Source organism: Aethalodelphis obliquidens, unplaced genomic scaffold, assembly GCF_003676395.1.
Source record: "Aethalodelphis obliquidens isolate GAN/ISIS:26980383/991018 unplaced genomic scaffold, ASM367639v1 scaffold34, whole genome shotgun sequence".
NCBI lineage: Eukaryota > Metazoa > Chordata > Mammalia > Artiodactyla > Delphinidae > Aethalodelphis > Aethalodelphis obliquidens.
This window is the reverse complement of record NW_020837978.1, coordinates 10,924,858-10,947,815: the sequence shown is the minus strand read 5'-3', so window position 1 is coordinate 10,947,815 and position 22,958 is coordinate 10,924,858. Positions and strand designations below refer to the sequence as shown.

The 22,958-nt window shown below is 41.3% G+C and overlaps 1 protein-coding gene and 1 long non-coding RNA gene across 4 annotated transcripts in view; one reads left to right on the top strand and one right to left on the bottom strand.

The window, feature by feature from the left end:
* Window positions 1–205: 205 nt before the first annotated feature.
* Window positions 206–22,958, bottom strand: part of LOC113631764 (uncharacterized) — a 193,006-nt gene continuing 170,253 nt past the window's right edge. The window contains exons 4-5 of one of the 3 annotated variants that reach the window (XR_003437560.1): window positions 15,249–15,350; window positions 206–1,497 (exon numbers count right to left, since the gene is read on the bottom strand). This is a non-coding gene — a long non-coding RNA (uncharacterized LOC113631764). Of the gene's footprint in view, window positions 1,498–5,024; window positions 5,125–12,706; window positions 14,256–15,248; window positions 15,351–22,958 lie in introns of those variants that run through there. The other 2 variants (XR_003437558.1, XR_003437559.1) reach the window with 2 other exon arrangements.
* Window positions 17,565–18,931, top strand: LOC113631762 (F-actin-capping protein subunit alpha-1-like). Its single transcript, XM_027128405.1, has one exon. The coding sequence runs from the start codon at window positions 17,718–17,720 to the stop codon at window positions 18,600–18,602; it is 885 nt and encodes a 294-aa protein (XP_026984206.1). The 5' UTR covers window positions 17,565–17,717; the 3' UTR covers window positions 18,603–18,931.

Genomic DNA, 22,958 nt, shown 5'->3' with positions numbered 1-22,958 from the left:
TAATTAGTTGAGCAGCTTTTCATGGGCCTCTTGGCCATCTGTATGTGTTCTTTGGAGAAATGTTTATTTAGGTCTTCTGCCCATTTTTTCTTTTTTTGGCGGTACGCGGGCTTCTCACTGTTGTGGCCTCTCCCGTTGCGGAGCACAGGCTCCGGATGCGCAGGCTCAGCGGCCATGGCTCACGGGCCCAGCCGCTCCGCGGCATGTGGGATCTTCCCGGACTGGGGCACGAACCCATGTCCCCTTCATCGGCAGGCGGACTCTCAACCACTGCGCCACCAGGGAAGCCCCTCCCTTCTTTTTCAATAGTTTGATTTCTTCTAGGACTTAGTCAAAATTCTTTTCAGCTTTCGGACCTATGATTGTATGCTAATTTGCACTTTAACATTTGTAATATAAAATTTTCTCCTTCTTAAAATTAAAATAAAGATTAAATATTAACCTACTTCTCCAGGTATAATTGTAGGGAATAACATACTGTTCTCAGAGATTTTGCTAATGTACCTTCTAATATAAATTCTAAACGGAGCCAAAGAATTAGCTTCAGCACATGCCTATAGCGTTGTGGTTTAGGCTTCAATCACTTCTCTGCTACCATCTCATCTAACATCTTTTGCATGCTTTTCCAGAGATCATAGAAGTCATCCTATGTGGTGATTACAAATCCCACAGCCATCGGTACTTGCTATTCTGCTTTTTGCTGTCTCTTTGGGGCTCCACATAAGTGGCTGGAGGGAGTAAGGGGACCACTGGCAATTGAAATGCTCTGACCTTTTCTTCTGACACCGAGGAATCTGCAAAGTGAGTTTGTAGAGAGGGTCCAGTTTTCCCAGCTTCATGTTAGGTGTACTTTCTACCTTAAGTACAATTGTTCCCAAATGCTCAGGGATTGCAATATGATTTTCCCACCTTGAAAACCTATTAAAAAGAAAGAGATTCTTCTCTCCTCTCCACCCCTCCCCCAGGCACTGCAGATGGCAGTTAGCACCCCACACAGCCCCTCCCTGTAACATCATCAATTTTTTGCCTGCATTGCATCTACTTCACAGCTCAAGACATGCCAAATGACACACATTCTAAGTACTTGTTGCTAGCAACAAATCTGTCTTCCTAAGTGACCAAGCACGGGCTATATTTGAAATGTCAGAGCACTTCACTCTGCCCTGGCCCACTTCCTTTAGCTGAGACATCTCCAAGCCTTAAAGTAAGCTCATCTATGTTTGTGGGTTCTGCTTCTCAAGAGAGACACTCTGGATCAACTCTGCAAAATACAAAGTGACACGAAGCCAGGGAAAGGATCATGTCTTTCCCATGAACTCCCTTCTCCCCTGTAAAAATGAATATTATTAGTAATCCTCACCTTACAGGACAACTGGGAACACTTGCTGAGATCATCGAAGTATTAAAAATTGTCAGGGTGTGGCAACTGTAGATCTGGCATGTGGTCTGTGCTCCACACTCAAATCAGATCGTTCTACTCCTTTTTTCATACTCTCTCTTAATTTTTAAAAATTAAAAAAAAATTTTATTGGGGTATAGTTGATTTACAATGTTGTGTTAGTTTCAGGTGTACAGCAAAGTGAATCTGTTATACATATACATATCTCCACTCTTTTTTAGATCCTTTTCCCATATAGGTCATTACAGAGTATTGAGTAGAGTTCCCTGTGCTATACAGTAGGTCCTTATTAGTTATCTGTTTTATATATAGTAGTGTGTGTCAGTCCCAATATTCCAATTTATCCCTGTCCCCCTTACCCCTCACTTAATTTTTTTATTGAAGTAAAATTCACATATTAATTTAACCATTTCAGAGTGATCAATTCAGTGTTGTTTTGTACTTTCACAGGTTGTACAGCCACATTTCTATCAAGTTCCAAAATACTTTTATCACCCCAAAAGGAAACCTTCAACCCATTAAGCAGTCACTCACCATTCCCATCTCCCCCTGGGCCCTTGCAAGCAACAATTTACTTTCTGTCTCCACGGATTTACCTCTTCTGAATATTTCATATAAATGAAATCACACAGTATTTGGTCTCTTGTGTCTGGCTTCTTTCCCTTAGCATAATGTTTTCAAGGTTCATCCATGTTGTAGCATACGTCAGTACTTCATTCATTTTTATGGTTGAATAATATTCTGTTGTGGGGATATACCACAACTTGTCCATTCAACCGTTGATGGAAATTTGGGTTGTTTCTACCTTTTGGCTTTTGTGAATATTGCTGCTATGAACATGCATGTACATGTATTAGGTTTGAGTACCTGTTTCCAATTCTTTTGAGTATATACGTAGGTGTGGAATTGCTACCTGCTCTCTCTTTTATTTCTGTTTCTTCTCTTAATGAGCTCATGTCTGTGGGAACTGTAACGATGTCCTGTTTTAGAATTCCTCACATTGTTTATTTTGGAAGTCTCAACAGTAATTTTAAAATTTTATTAGTATTTTAATGAACCAGTCCATAGTTTTGTAGATTTATCAATTTATACATTTGAATTTGTTTTAATTAGTGCATTCTTTTTGGGTTCATTTACTCCTCTTTTTGTAACTTCTGGAGAGGGCTGCTAAGCAGACACTGTTGGGGCTCTGCCCATATGCCCCCTTGCCGTTCTCATGCACACCAGCCTGAGTTCCAAGGGCCAACATCTGATTCTTTGTCAGAGGGCTGCCACTGAGCTGCCCGAACCCTCTTTGTGGAATAGTGGACTAGAAGTGCCTGGGAACTAACATCCGTGGGAGAAACCTTTAACCAAAGGCCGCAGGCCGTCAGGGTGTAAATATACCAATCTTCTTGTCCTTTGGCCAGGATAATTCTGATGTGTATTTTACATAGTTTTATAGAGTATTCCTTGGTAATCAAGCTCCAGTCACCTGTTGTGATGGCTGCCTTAATAATATACCCTTTATTGGCTGCCTTCCCTTCTCTGTCTCACTTTCTATTTGTGTTTCTACCTTCCCAGCCCTCCTTGTTATGGCTGAACTGTGTTCCCCTCAAAATTCATATGTTGGAATCTTAACGCCCAGTACCTCAGAACGTGACTGTATTTGGAGACGGGACCTTTAAATGAGTGATCAATTTAAAGTGAGGTCATTGGGATGGGCCTTAATTCAATCTGACTGCTGTCCTTGGAAGAAGAGGAGGTCAGGGCACAGACAGCCACAGAGAGATGGCCATGTGAGGACACAGGAAGAAGGTGGCCGTCTACAAGCCAAGGAGAGAGGCCTCAGAAGAAATCAATTCCACCAACAGCTTGATCTCAGACTTCCATCTTACAGGGCTGCGAAGAAATCAGTTTCTCTTGTTTAACGCGTCTAGTCTGGGGTACTTTGTTATGGCAGCCCTGGCAAACTAATTTATTCCCAGTAAGCTGTGTGCCCTTGAATCACTGGCTTGCTATCTGCTTCTGAGGAGTGGAGTCCAAACTAAGATTCAAAGTTTATTGATTTTTTTTCAGATTTTTCTTCTTTCCTAATATGCTCTTGAAGCCATAAATTACATTTTAAGCATGGCTATAGGTTTGATATGTAGGATTTGAGAGTATAATGATGCGTTCTGATATGGAGTACTATTATTTAACTTGAAGTATTATCTATTTTCCACTATAATTTCTTCTTTGATTCTATGGATTGTTATAACTTGGAAGCATCTCACATTGGCCTTATATACACTCCAGCCATGACATGTGTCGCTTCTGCTCACAACCCAATGTCCAAAACCAGACATAGGGCTCTACCCAGCCACAAGGGAGCTGAAAGCACAGCCTACCATGTGCCTGGAAGGGATGGGGAAAACCATTAACCACATAAACCAGGCTACACAGAACATCCTTCTATGTGTTTCCTTTTGTGAATGTGCTAGAATTTCTTCAGAATAGAGGATAAACCTGGGAGTGGAATCATAGGTCGTCTTATGAATATATCTTCCATTTTACTAGGAATTGCCAAGCTGCTCTCTCCAACACGGTTGTGGCAGTTTTCATTTCCACCAGCAGTGCCCATACGTATTGCGCTGCCCCTTTACAACGCAGTATGTTATCAGACTTAAAATTTCTTTACAAAGTGGTAGGTGTGAAACAGTATCTTTTCGTGGTTTTAGTTTGTGTTTCCCTGACTAATAGTCAAGGTTGGTCAAGTCACTTGTCCCATGTCAGTTTCTATTTGATAAAAACTAGTGGCTCATTCCCCAGTAGATGACATAGCGATCCTCTAAAAAAGAATCCATGCATTTGAGCAAGTCCTCACATATCTATTTAAGGAATGAGGTTGAATTGAAGAATGAACGTTATCAGGGGTCAGAAAACTTTTCTGTAAGGGATTTTTTTTTTTCTTTGCTGGTCATATGGTTTCTTGCAACTACTCGGCTCTGTTTGTTTAGAGAAAAAGCAGCTTTAGTCAATATGGTATAATCTTGCTCCAATAGAACTACTTATGGACACTAAGATGTGAATTTGATATCATTTTCATGTGCTACAAAATATGATTCTTTTGATTTTTTCCTCCAACAATTTAAAAATGTAAAAATCATTCTTGACTCAGGCATATAAAAACAGACAACGGGCCATATTTGGCTCGAGGGGCCCTGGCTTGTTGACCCCTGAACTATACCTTAGCTTGACCTGAAAGACTAAGAATAGAACGGAAGGCATCTGCCCCCTGTTAATGCAACTGTCTTTGCAATCGACACTGAGGGTTAAGGTTTTGGCTGGGTCTGTCAGGCTTCTTTCCTCCACTTTTGTACCTTATAAGGATTTTTTTAGATGAGTTTCATGAGCGCATCTGGGTCCAATGGTCCCAAAAGATTCATTCTGCATTCTGGCTGCACAGCTGCTTCACACAGCAAAGGCCAAAGGCACAAGCCTTGCAGTCTCTGGATAACCAGACCTAACTCATCTCTCACCAATGGTTCAAAAACCCCCATATTAGCCATCATCCGAATACACTTGTGAAGTGCTTTACAAAATGATTTGTCCAGAACAGCGAATACTGTGTACCGTCTTGTGTGGAAGAAGAGAAGACTCAATAATGACAACGACTCTTTCATCAAGAAAAAAGGGAAAGACTTAAGAAGGCTATGAGATTCTTCTTTGGTGGGTTGTCATGTGTTGAACAGGACGAAGGGGTTCTAGGAGACAAAACAGAGAATTGGGAACATTTGAGAAGATTGTGGACAAGTCCCCAGAGTTGCTTTTGAACACGTGTGTGTTTTGTAAATATCACACAGGATCTGACTTATCCAAAGGATCTGACTTTGCAAAGCTGATATAATGGTGCCTCAACATCACCATTGAGAAGAAGCATTGAGCTTCTCTGAAATGCCCTGGAGTTTATTCAGTGTGTAATTGGACATTTGCTACTGTCTCATTTTGGTCTAGTAGAAAACCACATATAGATCAAGTGAGTTTAGTTTCTTCCAGGCTTGGAAGAAAGCTTGGTACTTTCAGGTATGGGGACTCAGATGAATACTGTGTGGTGCCCTAGCCTTATCTCTTGATATCACTTCTGTTCTATCCTGGAACAGTTTTGTTTGAGTGCAGTATATTTGCTGATATTGTCAACTCAAGTTATTGCAGAATATAGATTAGGTACTGCATTCTCCCAAAGGCTGAGCAGAACCTTCCTTCTGTGAACATTCTCAGTAGTTTGTTTTCAAGGTGAGGAAGTAGGAAGTACAAGGGGGACGAGCATCAAGGCAATTTTTTTCTTTGTTCCTTTACTTGTGTTAGTGGGAACATTTCTATCAAGGAAGACAGTTCCCTTTCATTTTACCAGATCCAGAGAAGCTATGGAACTTCTGTTACCAATTCTTTACCCATAATTTATGTTAGTAACCCGGGACCTGGTGATAGAAGTTATGGATGAAAACAAAAGCTGGTGGCATTCTGAAAGGTGGGAGCAGACGCTCTCGAGAAAGATGTGTCAGAGCTATGCTTCTCTGTCTAAAACTTCTAATTGCCTTTTTGAGAATTGTCCTTCCTTTTGCGCCTTAGTTATCTTCACATTTACTGGCCACTGATAATGAAAGAAAGAGTGAAAGAAGAGGAAGATGCCTATATGGTTTCTGTGATGTTGAGGTGAATCTAGAAATCAAAGTCTTCCTTTCTTCCCATCTGTATTTGATCCCAAGTCAGATTTTTTTATGGTAAGCAATTTCAGGTTTGAGTAACCCACTCTAGCATATAGTGCCCCAGCTGTTAAAGAAGCAGGAGAAGTAATTCCTGTAGTAATTGCCGTAGTGGTATTTCTAAACTTCCTGCACACCAATACCTGTTGAGAGAGAGAGCTGAACAAGCACCGGAAGCCTAGAAGTGAATGAGAAAAATCCATTCGTCTGTGGAATATTTATTGAATAACTACTATTTTAAAGGCATTGGCTCATCACTCTGAGGGATGAATAAAAAATTAAAGGAAAGAGATAAATACAAAAAATATGGTAACAGGTTGGATGAGAACTGAAGAAGGGTAGTCAAGGATTCTGTGTCTCAGGTGATTCCAAAGGCAGATAGAACCTACCTAGCAATGTCAAAGATATTTGTTTTCTCTCCAATTTAGCGCCCCCTGTGGCTCTACCTTGCCCCTTAGACACTCAAATTTCACTCCTATTTCAGAGAGGAGACCAAAACTGATTCTTCCCTAGGTCCAAAAATGGGAATGTGTTTCCTATTCTAATCCCTTGCTGAGGGAAGTGACTTGCTTTTCCCTGTGTTAAGGTTGAATATTTTCTATGGGCTATAATGAACACTTCCTGAAAAGTAGAAATCTAATAAGAGTGTGTGTGTGTGTGTGTGTGTGTGTGTGTGTGTGTGTGTGTATGGGGGATTGTAAGAAGTTTGTTTGTAGGATTAAATGGCTAGATTTCTTTTTTAAATGTACTAATTTTCACATTTGCTAAATTCTGAGTGAATCTAAACTATTTTGCCTCAGAGTTGATTTTCCTCATTACTATCAATTTTCTGCTCTGCAAGATTTTAAAAATAAGGTAGGTTTTGAAACGAGCACACACTGACTACCAACAAGAATAACCTTTTATTTGGAAAATGGAACAACGAGGAAGCTATTTGCATCAGAAATGACTCTATCATTAAAATATTCCACATCTAATCCATTTGCAGGGGAAGATCTTTACACTGTTTTATTTTTGTGGGAGCATCTCCTACCATGTGTTTTGGCCATCTGCATATAGTTATGGAGTCACTATCTCTTAGGATATTCTTTCCTCTTTCCTGAGCTGGTGAAACCTAAGGGAATCACAAGAATCAACTTGACTCTATTTATTTGGATGTGTTTCACAGGGAATCCTTTGTGTCAACTGAGTCACTCCCATCCAAGTATCCATGGGAAGTTCACATAACCTCATTTCCCTCTGTTAATGTTACTGAGTTAAGCACAAGGCAGAAATATTCTTAGAAGATATATGGCTTCCTCTTCATCAGAGCTGGCCTAGAGTGGAGAAACAGAGCCCCTGGGGACAAAGCAAGACACTCATGAACTCTGGCCACTGTAAGACAAACAATGGGGACCTTATTCTTAATTTAGTTTCTAAGCAAAGGTTTTCCTGGTGACCTCGTTTCTCTGGAGCCATCACAATGCTCCCCTGATGGATTAACAACTTGCCCTGGTACCGTGAGTTCCCACTTTGTCCTCGCCGCCCATTTTCTTTCAGGAGATCTGGATTTTTCTTCTAATTACACATTTTCTCCATAATTCTGCACAACAGTAAAAATAAATATAACTTCTATCCTCTTAAAACCTGGTAATCATTCAGCTAGAAGAAGGGCTACTGTTTGGCATAGATAAAAATAGTCTCCAATAGTGTCCTGCCTAGAAATAGTCCCAAGCTTGAATTTACAGTGAGGACAACCCAAGGTCTCTCATGTTTAGGAAACCACCAAGCTGTGATGTTGCTTAGCCGGAAGTAGCTATTGTATTACACTGGGACTTACGAGCCCTGAGGGGTCCACACAGTTTATCTGGGGTGAAAGCTCCCACCAAAAGTGCACAATACCAACTTCCCCTGTCAATGAAGCCTTCACTGCATCACCTCCACTGCCCCATCTTGTGAAGTGAGGAAAGTTCTCTGATAGGAGAAATGGAAAAGAGGGAAGAGGGAGGAGTATGCAGGATAGAAAGGGAGGGGAAGGTGGTTTCCATAGAGACCTAGCCTTCCTCATGCTCTCATCAGCCAGTGGTCTAGAAGAGCAGTTTCTGAAGCCACTGGCTTAATTCCACAGCTGCCTATGGAAGCCCCAGGGGCACTGAGACATCAGCTGTTTTTCCACAAAAGAAGGTCCCCTAAATCACCCATGAAGAACAGTGTGCATGCTTTGCATATATCATATACCATCTTTCAATGGAGCCAATATAGCCAGGTGTTTTTTTTTCCATTATTAAAACACATCTCTGTTTCTTGAGCAGCAGATGAAGTAGTTGGCCTGCATCTGGGGCCATGTTTTGTGAGAACTATGGCTGCTGTGGCTGTTGTTTTCTGCAAACATGTGGTTGAGTGTGTGTAAGTTGAATGTGAGTGTGATATGTCTCCACTACAATGCGAAAGGGACGAGGATAGTCTAAATTTGATATGGTCCTAAGGTTAGTGGATAAGCAGAATTACACTTCCTTCCTTCCTCAGGAAATGCTTGGTATTCATTCTGTGTTAAATTGTTTGATTCCAAAGATCTACTGGTTTGCTCATGGCTCCTCTTTATTTTTCTTATCCAAATGCCCTCCTGCGCTACTTATTTGCCCAGGAGAGGTCAACATTTGAGGACTTGGTAAATCAGGTCAGCCTTGGATTTCCATCACAGCTCTGACTGCTTATGTGAGCACTTTATATCACAGAGAAGGAAGTCTGGAGGACAGGACAGAGATAGCTCAGAGAGGTTTCCATATTTACCGAAGCATTATGTGAAAATATTCTCCCCAGCTCCCACTTCTATCCTCTTTAACCACACACATCCACAGAGATGAGCACTGTTGTCATTGATTGTGGCCACAATACCGGGTGGAGGCAGCAAGGCCAATTTACATGTACCCCACCCCGCCCCCACTGAAGAGGCGTGACACAGGCTAGAGGGGAAAAGAAAACACATGCAGGTACAGTAGAACGGCATTTTGCATATTGTGATTTGTCCATACATGTTAATTGAACTGAATTAGGTAAAAGCGAACGCAGCAAATATTTGCCTTGCACTAACATGCTTAGAAGTGGAATTTTGTTGCACTTTCCCTGTCATCTTGCAACATCTCCAAATATTAATCGAAATTTTGCGTTAACTCCAACGTATATTTGTATTGGTATAAGATGGTGTTGTATTGAAAAGATTGGCACAATTTTCTGATCAATTACAAGGCTCATATAGTTTTTAAACCTTACTTTTGAATGGAAGATTAAATACGGATTGGTGACACAATCAAAATTGGAGGTTGAGAGAGTTTTGCCCAGTCTAGATCCTGTTTGCAATCAAGATTTGGGATACTGTTTCAGGGAATTCCCAACAAAAAAGTATGAAATAAAAGCCAGATGAGTGAAACAAACAAAGAGCTATGGGAAAGCAAAGGAAGAGATGGTCATGTTTGTGAGAAAGTTCTGAGGAAATTTTCACAGAGAAGATAATGTGGGAGCAAAGGGCATGGATCTTACTGGTTTTGCCTTACACGGTGCTTAGAGCCAGCTTAACAATTAGCCGATTCTCAATGAGCAGTTATTGAACTTATAATGGAAGGAAAGGCAAGAAGATAAGAAGCAAAGTTTTAATCTTGAGCATATCCATATTTAGAGGGCGGGGGAGGAAAAGGAAGAACACAAGAAGGTTGCAAAGAAGTAAAAGAGGAAAACGGGATAGAAACTCATGCAAAGTATGAAGACATCTCAAAGAGAACTTGTTGGACAATATTTTCTAATGCTGTAGACGGTACTATTTAAAGCGTGATCCTCAGACTAGCGGCATAAATGGCACCTTGGAGCTTGCTAGAAATGAAGGTCTTCGTGCCAGCTCCAGAGCTACTGAATCACAATCTTTTGGGGTGAGGGCCCGGAAGTCTGTTTACTAAGCTCTCAGAGGGATCTGTATGCGCAGCTGGAGTTTGAGAATCAACATTGTAGCATGTTTCTGGAAGATGAGTTGCTGCTGGCATAACTTAAGTTCTCTGATTCTGAGAAGATTTCAAGAATTTGGTTCTAGGGTCCTCCCAGAACTATGTTGCAGGGAAATTACTATACTAAATTGCTAATGTTTAAATTATATTTAAATGGTTCAAGATAAACAGTTTGTGCCATGATTATTTCTTTTTTTCTTCTTTTATTGAAGTATAGTTGATTTACAATGTTGTGTTATTGTAGTTTCAGGTGTACAGCAAAGTGATTCAGTTATATATATATACTCTTTTTCAGATTCTTTTACATTATAGGTTATTACAGAATATGGAGTATAGTTCCCTGTGCTATAAAGTAGGTCCTTGTTGGTTACCTATTTTACATGATTTATTTCTTCAAATCTGTTTTGTAATGCCTCACTTCTATCCCCACCCATACCCCAGCCCTGTGTAGCTGCAGACGCAGGGCGCAGTCCAGGGTGGGAAGAGCAGGTCTCAAGTGCGACTGCGTTTAAAGCGCTTGCCAAAGGGGCTTCCCTGGTGGCGCAGTGGTTAAGAATCCGCCTGCCAACACAGGGTACACAGGTTTGAGCCCTGGTCTGGGAAGATCCTACATGCTGCGGAGCAGCTGGGCACGTGCACCACAACTACTGAGCCTGCGCTCTAGAGCCCACGAGCCACAACCACTGAGCCCACGCACCACATCTATTGAGGCCCACGCGCTCTAGCCCGTGCTCCGCAACAAGAGAAGCCACCACAATGAGAAGCCCACGCACCGCAACGAAGAGTAGCCCCTGCTCACCGCAACTAGAGAAAGCCCGCACACAGCAAGGAAGACCCAACGCAGCCCAAAAATAAATAAATTACTAAATTAATTTTTTAAAAAAGAACATCAATTAATATAAAGATGCAGCCGTTATAGATTTTTCATGTGAACATCATTGCTTTTGATAGGGATCAGGAAAAACCCTTTATAAAGGGGGACTAGTGTAAACATCTCCACTTTGGTCTGGGTCCTCAGACCATGGCCAACCTCACTGTGGTCATTTCCTGTATTGAACACCAGTTCGTGCTCTGTGGTGGTTCACGCCAGGGTGGTTGTTCCAGATCAAGGCTGTGCTCCCAGCAGCAAGGAGTTCTCTCTCTCTTTGCTAATGTGTTTGTTCACAACTCAGACTTCAGGGTCCAGGACCTGCAACAGCCGTCTTTGTGTCGCCCTAGCTAGCTGTCTCAGTGTGCTTCTGCATAGATCTATATACCATACAGAATGCAGTTTACAAAGGTTACTTTACTGTCGGGTCTTGCAAAACCATCTGCTGCTGCAGAGATTAGAACCTGGGGTGGCTTCTCTGTGCTGCTGTGAAAGGAGGTTTTAGAAATCATCCTGGCTTTGGGAAGGTAGAGGAATCTCTCTAGGCTATGAGTTAACATAAGGCTTTCCCTTAACTCTATAGTTTCCTGTCTGGTGTTGCTCCATCAGTGGAATATTATTCAGTCCTAGAAAGGAAGGAAACTGACACATGCTACAGCATGGATGACCCTTGAAGGCATTATGCTAAGTTAAATAATATGATTCCACTTATATGAGGGACTTAGAATAGTCAAATTCATAGAGACAGAAAGTAGAACAGAGTTTACAGGGACTAAGGGGAGGGGGTTATGAGGAGTTACTGTTTAATGAGTACATTTCCTTTTGGGGTGATGAAAAAGTTCTGGAGATGGATGGTAGTAACGATTGCGTAACTTTGTGAATGTACTTAACGCCACTGAACTATACACTTAAAAATAGTGTGATAAAATTTTATCTTATCTATATTTAGCTACAGTGAATGATAATTTTTTTTTTTTTTTAATTTTAAAGCTCATTGGAGGCTCTGAGCTCATGTGTGGGGCTTACATGCTATGGAGTCAGCCATTTCTTTGGGGACCCCTCATTGTCAATTTCCTAAGATTTTCCTCTTGGACGAGTTGGATTCTCCAGGGAAAGACTTTCCAAACTCTTACATGAAGGATAGAGATAAACAGAGTGGGGGAAGAGGCCATAGGTCTTGGCAGTCAGTATGGAAACGTTTATTTAATCTTCCTCCAATCCGATTTAGTCCTCCTTTCATTAAGGTACCCCTGCCCCAAACTGTATCTGGTGTAACCCCTGTCTGGAGACCTTCTCTGTTACTCCTCTGGCGAATAGACCCTTAGGTTTCTGCTGTGTAAAGGAGGGCTACAAAGACATTTCAAGTCTTAAACAGATTTGTGACCAATCCTCCTGTTTTCACTCTGCACCTTAAGCCCTCCTTCTAGAGGTAACTGATGTCACCAATTTCTTTTCTTTTTTTTTTTTTTTCTGAATTCTGAACATTTATGTCCATTCTTTTTTTTTTTAACATCTTTATTGGGGTATAATTGCTTTACAATGGTGTGTTAGTTTCTGCTTTATAACAAAGTGGATCAGTTAAACATATACATATGTTCCCATATGTCTTCCCTCTTGCGTCTCCCTCCCTCCCACCCTCCCTATCCCACCCCTCCAGGCGGTCACAAAGCACCGAGCTGATCTCCCTGTGCTATGCGGCTGCTTCCCACTAGCTATCTGCCTTACGTTTGGTAGTGTATATATGTCCATGCCTCTCTCTCGCTTTGTCACAGCTCACCCTTCCCCCTCCCCATGTCCTCAAGTCCGTTCTCCAGTAGGTCTGTGTCTTTATTCCTGCTGATGTCACCAATTTCTGAAACTTTTGGGATTCTTCAGTGTCACCTGATCCCCTTGCTGGCTTAAGATTCATCTTTCTTAGGTTGGATAAGCCAGTTACCATTTGTTTATCTGCCTTCCAGCTTCTAAAACGTTATTACTATTTCCTTCTCTCTCATTACCTTTGTTCTCAGGGGCTTATGCAAGAAAAAAAAAAATCCTTTACCGTTGTTTTAGTGAAGCCTAGGACAGAGCAATAGTTAACATGTATGTTCAGTCCACTGTCTTTGCCGGTAAAACTTTTCTGTAGTGTTTACAACGCCACTTAAAAAACTGTTGTGGTTCCTTAGGCTCAATTAAAAGAAGGAAATCATCTGAAACAAAGAAAGTGGTGGTGGTCAGTGAACGCTGGAGTACTGTTTTCAGTTCCGGGAACAACCCTTAACACTAGAAAAACTGAAACTATTTAGATGACAGTGACTAGAATATTAATGGCACAATTGAAGGGATTAGGGAGGTTTTCAACAGAGAGTGGAAACTTCCAGCAGTTGACCTCAAATATTTGAAAGGCTGTTGTTCATTCATTCATTCATTCGATAAATGTTTAGTGAGTTCCTGCCGTGTGCCAGGAGGAAGTTTTCCAACATGGGAACACAGTAGTGAACATGACCGATTCTTAATTCTTGTGGAGCTTACATTCTAGTGGAGGGAAGAGTGATTTGCTCTGGATGGACCCACTGTAGAAACAGAACAAATGGATAAAATCCATCAGGAAATAAATTTCAAGTTAATATAAAGAAGAACTTTAAAGTGTTTGAGTTATTGAGGTGTGATGGACAACCTCTTCCATGCCCTCAGAAGGCTATGGAAACTAGGATATGTCCAATAAAAGCAGAGCAGAGAGGTTAAGTTGCACAGCCTCTAGTTGGAATCCCAACTCTACTCCTTGCTGACTGTTGACTTCGGTCAAATCACTTAACCTCTATGAACCTCTATTGTTTCATGTGTAAAATGCAGCTAATATAATATACCATGCAGGGTGTTGTGAAGATTAAATAAATTACTCTGTGTAAAGTGCTTGGAAAAGTATCTATAGTACAAAGTAAGGGCTACATAAGTGCTGCTAATATTATTTCTTTTTTTTTTTAACCAACTTTTTATTTTGAATAAATTTCAAACCTATAGAAAAGTTGCAAAAATATCTATATACTCTTTATCTAAATCCCCCGGCTGTTAACATTTACCTCCTTTGCTTTAACTCTCTGGTGTGGTTTGTTTGTTTGTTGCTGGAACATTTGAGTACCAGTTTAGCTGTCAGGACACTTCAACCCTACATACGTCTATTTATATGAGAATGAGGGCATTCTCCCACATAACCACGGTCTAATCATACAAAATATTATTGATACAATCCTCCTTTCTAATATGTAGTCCGTGTTCAGTTTTCCTCAGTTGTCCCCATATGTCCTTCCTGGCTTCTGAAAAAATCATAATCCAATCAAGGATCAGATGTCACACTTAATTGTTATATCTCTTCAGCCTCTTTAATCTAGAACCATTCACTGAAGTTTTTTGTCTTTTATGGCATTGGCATTTCTGAGGAATCTAGGCCATTTTTTTGTCTGTTGTATCTCAAATTGGATTTGTCTGATTCTTTCCTCATGATTAGATTCAAGTTTAACATTTCTGACAGAAATACTACACAAGTGTGTGGTTTTCTCACTACGTCACATCAGGAGGCAACGTCAGTTTACCCCATTTGGTTAAGGCGGTGCCTGCCACCTTCCCCTTGGTATTAATAAGTCACCTGTGATGTCATATTTGAGACTGTGAACGTCCTGTTCTCTGGACAGTTTCTCACCCAGTGATTTTAGCATCCACTGATGATTCTCTTATTATTCCACAATGGGCACGGCACAGTCAACAAGATGAACAGAGAAGATAACTGGTCCAGGGAAAAATTGCCATAGAGTGTAATGGGGGCTTCATAGCCGGTAGTTAGTCCCACTTAGTAGAAGAGACCATAACCTTTGATATAAATGCACATTTCTCTGACAATTGTTAGCTGAATGACACTGGGTAAAATTCTTTAAACCTAATACTCTGTAAAATGGGAATTATAATTTCCATATCCTGAGGTTCATTTGTGGATTGAATACAAAGGGACCGGATGATGATAAGGGTGATGATGAGGACGATGATGACAGATGCAGTATCACAGGATCAAGAGGATTAAATTATCAACTAACTTAGTGGCAGTTAGAGAAAGAAAGAATGAAATGGACACAAGAGGCAGGATGTAGGGAAAAGGCCTTGCTTCACAACTAATCAGATACGAGAAACGAAAGACACAGGGAAGCACAATGATTAAATATTGGTTGAATGCTTCCTATGTGCCAGCCATTCTCCAACTGGTACATTTAATCAAAGAGTGATGATGACTCTCAGATTTATGGAAATTATGGCCTTACCTCCTGGGTCTGGACAAATTACGAAGGGCAGAAGTCAGGAGAAGGAGATGAAGAGTTTGATCTTCTTCGTATGCCACCTGAATTGGTGGTGATACATCTAGTCTGAAATGTAATGCAGAGCTGGTCATCATCAACATTGGACTGTTTGCATAACAATCTCCTGAGAAACTTATTAAAATTGTAAATTTCTAAGCTAAGCTAACCCTTCAGAGATTCTGATTCTATATGTCTGGGGTGAGGTTTTAGCCCACCGTCAAGGTAGATAAAGTGTTACATGAGCCAAAGAAGTCAGCTCGGGGGTTGAAAGTCGATTTGAGTGTTATCAGATTATAGACAGTAATCGTATACTTGGGTGTGAGAGCATTGGCCTGAATCCTGGTTTATAATAAGAAGAATAAGGCAGCAAGGTCTTTTACAGATAAGTTGAGGCATTATGTGCACGTTCCTGAATTGACACAGGAGTAGCCAGAAAGTTCTGACGCCAACTCCGAGAGCTGCTCTTCAGATCCGTGCTGTCCCTAGGTGGCCGCTAGCCACACGTGATTCAACCAGAATTAGAGAAGCAAGAGTTGATGGACTTTTAAGACACACTTCTGAGTACTCAGGGTCATTAAACAACAACGACAACTTTTATTATGGAAAATATAAATTGAATTGAATTTACATTTAATTTTAAATGAATTATCTAGCCTATTGCAGGTGTTCAGTAACCACGTGTAACTAGTAGCTGTTAGATAGGACAGCACAGATGTGGAACATTTCCGCCACTGCAGAAAGTTCTATGGGACAGCACTGCTGAGGAAGTGTTGATAGCTTGCCAAAAGCCCACTCATAGTACAAAGTAGTTGTCACCGGCCTCACTCTAGAGGCTAGGAAAGACAATACTTAGTGAATAAAGGACGATTTTAGTTGGTCTTCTTGCCCACTGAAGGCAAAAAGACTGTAACAAGCAAGGAGGTATTTGATGAAATGAAGAAATGGCATCCACGTATGTTCATTCCCCTTCTTTGGTGTGGAAGGGCGAGACGGGAACTGAGCTTCTAAACTCCATGGCCCCAGGAGCAAAAGCTCCCTGTGACATCCTCAAGGGAGTGCTCTAGGGTCCACTGTCGGATTCTACTCTCCTCCTGGCCTTCCCCTTCTCCAGGCAGCCCCATTGCCACGACGGTTGGCAGTGCCCAGGTGTGACGCCAGGTAGCTGCACTTCCCCTCGGTGTGCGCTCTGCTGGTCTCCTCTCAGTGTAGTTTGCACTTCTCGCCCTTGCGTGCTGCAGTAGTTAGGTGCTGTTTTGTCCCCTGGAGGAAGCCCATATTGTTCTGTTCCTACCAGAGGAAAAACAAATGAAGAGCAACAAGGAAAAATATGGAGTGTAAGCACGTGTTTCCAGGCCATCAACATGCAAGCAAACATGCATGAAAATGAGTGTTAATTTCCTGCGTGATTCAGTGTTTGCAAGACTATCAAGTCATTTCCCATAGGCAGCCCAACAGCCATCACATGGTAATGAATTTCTATTACAGCCACGTATGATGGTTGAACCAGAAAACTAATGAGCAAAGAAATGAACAAAATAATAACAATGGTGATAACAGTAATGATGGTGTAATACTTAGCTGGCAAGGCATTTACGACTGGGGTCAATAGGGTAATGTAGTTATTTGGGGGCGGTGAGCACAGGTCTGATTTTCTCCTTTTAACATTTGTGGTTTCTGCTGCCTTTACATTTTTAAAAAATAAAAATTCTCAATGAAAATAGACCCAGCTGAATGATCAAAATGGAAACAAGTTGTATGGATAGTAGTTTGTGCTTTTCTTATGTTCTTCTTACTAGGTTTTAGAGGTCTTTTAAAATTTCCGTGGACTGTTCTGCAGAAATTAAAACAGAAAAAGACTCTAGCTTTTTCGAATTTTTGTGTTCAGTGTTGAATTATATCCTTCATTACCAATTTTCTCATTCATACGTATGTATCTTTGGGCTTTGCTTTAGTTATCTATAAAACTCAGGGTGGACTTGTGCTTTAACATGGACTGAACCATTTGAAAACAAGACTGTTTTAAAGATAAACAGGTATTTCAAAAATTCATTTTATCCTCCTTTAGAAATCACTATTATTTTCTTCTCACTTTTTCTTTCTCTCAGTTATCATCAGATATATTTTAATATCAGATTGAAAGGAGAATTGATCTGGGTTTTTTTTGTTCTTTGTTTTTTGCGGTACGCGGGCCTCTCACTGCTGTGGCCTCTCCCGTCGCAGAGCACAGGCTCCGGACGCGCAGGCTCAGCGTCCATGGCTCACGGGCCCAGCCGCTCCGCGACATGTGGGATCTTCCTGGACCGGGGCACGAACCCGTGTCCCCTGCATCGGCAGGCGGACTCTCAACCACTGTGCCACCAGGGAAGCCCCTGATCTGGTTTTTACAAGGTAAAAGTACATGATGAATTTAAAACATCTAGAGAGCAGCCCAAGATGGCCAACTTGGAGGATTGGGTGTCGGATGAGGAGAAGGTATGCATAGCTGCTATATTCATCACTCACGCACCCCCAGCGGAATTTAATGAAGTGTTCAACGATGTCCGGCTACTACTTAATAATGACGGTCTCCCCAGGGAAGGGGAAGCACATGTATTTGCCCAGTATAACATGGGTCAATTCATGCCTGTGAAGATAGAAGGATATGAAGATCAGTTCTTAATTACAGAACATGGTGACCTGGGTAATAGCAGATTTTTAGATCCAAGAAACAAAATTTCCTTTAAGTTTGATCACTTACGGAGAGAAGCAAGTGACTCTCAGCCAGAGGAAGTAGATGGAGGTCTGAATTCTTGGAGAGAATCCTGTGACAGTGCTTTAAGGGCCTATGTGAAAGATCATTATTCCAACGGCTTCTGTACTGTTCATGCTAAAACTATAGATGGGCAACAGACCGTTATTGAAGAAATGGCATCCATGTATGCCATATGTATTGAAAGCCACCAGTTTCAGCCTAACAACTTCTGGAATGGTCGTTGGAGATCAGAATGGAAGTTCACCATCACACCCTCTACAGCCCAAGTGGTTGGAGGACTTAAGATACAGGTTCACTGTTATGAAGATGGCAGTGTTCAGTTGGTTAGTCATAAAGATGTACAGGATTCAGTCACTGTTTTGAATGAAGTGCAAACTGCCAAGGAGTTTATTGAAAGCAGAGAGCATGCAGAAAGTGAGTATCAGACAGCAATTAGTGAAAACTATCAAACAATGTCAGACACCACGTTCAAGGCCTTGTGCCAGCAACTTCCAGTTACCTGCACCAAAATCAACTGGAACAAGATACTCAGCTACAAGATTGGCAAAGAAATGCAGAATGCTTAAAGGCTGAATATAGGATTCTTCAGTACATGGAAAGAAAGGAGTCAATGTGTGGTCATATGATAAATAAGTGATTTATATAAACAAAAGGGATACTTTTCTAGGGCTTTCAAAGTTAACAGGTTTTCTAGTCTCATGGAATACTGTTGAACTTATAGCATTGTCTAGATTCTTTTGTGTTTTCTGCCTTGTAATTTTCTATTTTCACTATATCTACTTGTAAATCTTTTTTTTTTTTTTTTAATTCTACCACATTTAATGATGGAGAGAGATATCTATCCTGGAGTCATTTTTCTACTTAGAAAATTTTCCTAGCCATGAAGCCCTGTTACTGACACAGACAGGTAATGTGTTCAGTGCTTTTCTACCCCATCCTTCACAGCACTTCTGGCACCTCACTGGTTTTTACTGATCAACCAACAGCTAAAGAGGCTGTGCTACAAACTATAGCTGAATGGAAGACACATTCATCCTTCTCCCTCCGATCGCTTTGATCATCATTTATAACATCTCATAACTATAGTTTCAAACGTTTGGATTGGGGCTTTTCAGGTCCTTTTTGGAGGCAAAGGAAGTTTTCTGGAAATTCCATTATAGCCAGCTTCTCTGGGGAAGTTATTTTTAAATCCAAAGACTTGGACCACATTCCCTACAAATGAATGTGTTTGCTGTTTTCCCTTCCCTCATCGTCTCCTTCCCATCTAGTACCATTATAGTGATAGACATGTGCATTTTTAGAAGAGTTTTACCCATTTATTATTATTTTTGTAATATTCAAAAACTGCTGACATACTAGGGATATAGTAGAGTATAAAACTTGAAAAAATGCAGATGTTGAAGGAATAATAGTTACCCTGTGCTTTAATACTTTATGGCAGGATTGTACTATAAGCGAATGAATCAAACAACTACGTTTGTTAACGTGGTTAACAGTCATAGTCAGACAGTATCTTTCTATTACAACCTGTTATTTAAGGGAAGACTAGTGATTTGTTCTAAATAGGATGTAAAACTTTTTCCAAATTAGTCTTCCCAGTCCTGCCTGCCAACTCAAATGTAACTGTGATAGAGCAACCCTTCCCAGGTTTATTGGCAGGTACAGGTGTGATCTCAGCATGCACAGGTAACATAGATACGACAGGACAATTGGTAATGGCGGATTCATTTACATTGTTTACACTTCGATGACCAGGCCTTAAGAGAAGGTCAGTTTTTTTAAAAACCAAGTAGTGTCTTCCTCCAAACACATGTCAAAAGAAGAGTCTGTGTTTCAGCTTTGTTTTTCCTCGGTAATACAGTCAAGCAAGCTTATTTCCCAGTGACCCGTTGATCTATGTAAGCATTTTTGTTTATTTCAAGTAAAATATACTTGTATTATTTGTCACATACTGTCCATCCATACCACACGATCCTCTGTATCAGGTAGTGAAAAAGAAATACACCTGTTTTGTTCTTTAAAAAATAATAATAATAAATAAAACTAAAAGAGAATTCTAAATAACGTAAATTGAGGTTAATGTTTCGTTAGGAATTTTTCTTGAAAAGTTGTGTCAGTTCATGCTCATTTTCTTTAATGGAGTGTTGTTAGTTATCTCATTTTAGGTAAATATTCTCTAGCAGGTTTCAGCCAGAACAAATATTTACAGTTAAGCCCTCAACTCCGGAAAATGGCTTTGCATGTGTGCTGGGGGGGGGTTAAATGCAAAGGCTGATTTTGTCTTCCTTTAGACACGCCGCCACACTAAATCATTCAGAGACAGTCAAACGGATGTGTATTGGAGGAATGCTCACCTCCATGAAGCTAAGGTGGAGGGTTAAAAGGCTATGCAGGCTATGACGCCACGTAACTAATGGGCACACTTTTCACAGACAGAAGGGCCATGCTTTAGTCATTTAGTCATGGTAAATCTGTAGTGACAGACGTTTGTTCTATATTTGTGAATGACCTGATTTGGCATGCATGCAGCTCGTTCTACTGACAATAATGGTAACACGGTATGAGGGAGAGAGGAAAGAAAGGAGGAGGAACAGGGGGACGAGGTGAGGTGGAGGGAGGAGAGAGACCCAGGCAGACTAGAGGGAGAAGGGGAAAGGAGTTTTAAACAGCTGAAGGTCATGAGCATCTAAGGGTGGCTCTAAGGAAACCTGCCTTTAGTAGATAGTTATTTTAATTTGGGAACAAGTCTTACATTCATTCCTAATCGATTTGGAGAGGATCACCTTCCCTTCCTCCATGCTCCCTCCCTCTTCTTTCACTCCTCTCCCCTCCAATCTCTGGGGGAGATAGATATTTGTCAGAAGCATGCTTCTGTCTCAAGGAATCCCTTGTAATTTGCAAAACTTGCCTGGCCTTCCACCCTTTGCTGCAGTCCTGCTAACCCTTCAGCTAGGAAAGAAGCTGGCCCCAAGTGATGAAAAGAATGAAGGGCTGCCCAGAATTATTGACGTCTGCGCTGACCAGCCAATCCAACGTGTGGCCCTCCCCCGTCATTCTCCAACACAACACTTACTGTCATCCGAAACTATCTTATTGATTTCTTCGCAGTTGTTTAATTAACCAAATAGAATGCAAGCCCCATGCAGATAGGGACACAGTCTGTCTTATTCACTTCTTCAGGGAAGAATATGTATGTTCTCTATCTTACTTGTATTCTCATTATAAAATAAACGCTTGAGGAGTATTCAGTGAATCTATACAGATACTTTTCTATGTTGAGTTCTTTCAGTTTGCAGACAGTAGAGACATCCTGGGGTTACGTCGGTGAGCGGGTGCTTATAAGGTACACACAAGCAGGCGAGCGCTCAGGAAGCTCCACTGGGAAAAGGAGCATGGATCTCACTATTGAGGGTCCACTTGGAGCTTTATAACCTGATAGCCCCTCTGAGGACACAGCATCTCTCTGCTCACTTCTGCTCAGACAGGCAGCCTTCCCTCTCTGCTCCAGGGCTCTGCCATGTCCGTGAAACAGGTCCCCTGGCTCACCAGTTCCCCTGTTCTGGACTCCCCAGCATCATCAGCCCTCTGTGAGTTCTGAAGTCAAACTCCTCCAGAAAGGAGGAGTGAATGATTTGCCTAATCACTACGCAGTATAAGGAACCCCTTTGGGGAAAAACTGCCTTGAAACCAGCACTCAGAGGTTCCTTACCAGGGGAGCCCATCAGAAGCAACTGTACAGCTTTTTCAAAATACACTTCCAGGGGACCCGCTGATATGGAATAAATTAAAATCTCCATCTGATATGGAATTGGACATCTGACATTTTGAAAAGTCTCTCCAGGTAATCCTGTTGTGCCCCTCTGGACCACAGCCAGTGCCACTGATGACTGCCTCTGGGCCAGGTGCTCACCTTCAGTCCAGTCAGCTATGCCCAGGGAGGTGGAATTCCTGGTACAAAGGGCAGGGAGTGAGCATGGCACTCACTCCGAACTCCCTAGTTTCCTTTCAGATACCCGGTCTACCTTTCCATTTATCTGTCCATCTTTCCTCCTGTCTACCTATATATTTATCTTCCTAGGTATGATTTTTTAGATATTGGGTCTTGATTCTAATATCCTTCTCCTTTTCCTTCAGAAACACTTATAAGGATTGATTAAGACAAATGAGAGCAGTTCTAAAAACTGGAAACAGAACAGTTGTGGTTATAGAGAACACAGCACGTAACTCTAGATTCCATTTCAGAATTAGAATTTAGCTTCTTGAAATAATAATCCTTTATTCCATAGTCTTTCCCATTCACAGTCCTTCCAAGGTGGGGATACCTAGAAAGGCATTTACTCTTCTGGGTCACATGAGGGCAGCCCACTGAATTACTTATGAAATATAACTGCTGCTTATTTCCTTTATAACAACAATGACAACAAACAGAGGTGAAGAAGGAGGAGGAGAAGGAAAACAACATCAAGCCTGGACCAACTTCCATGGCTGACATCAGGAGGCCCTTGGGAAAGAATGGGCTATAGCAAAAAGTGAGGAAGACTCGGCGATAATTTAGTCAATATAATGTGTACTGAGCTCCAGTTTGTATGGTGTATAAAAGAAATAGAAGATACAGCCCTGCCTTCACTGAGCTGACAACCCGATAATAGAGACACATGGAAAGGAGCTACAATATTAAATAGGGTACTGTATATAAAGCACCTAAGACTACTGTATGATCTCAGAAGATGCTAGTTCCCTTCGTCTGAAACAAAGAAGCTGGTTAAACAATAGCTGTGTGTATCAGACTTACCTAACTTCCCTTCCAATTTCCTCCTCCCTTGCCTGCCTCTCCTTGATTTTCCAAGCTCCCTTGCAGTTAAGGTGACCATATGGCACAGGAGAAATCTACTGGCGTTGCCTCTACCCTTTTGTACTGGGTT

Bases quoted from the DNA above. Each gene is read 5' to 3' on its own strand.
- LOC113631762 (XM_027128405.1), top strand. From the start codon at position 17,718: ATGGCCAACTTGGAGGATTGGGTGTCGGATGAGGAGAAGGTATGCATA.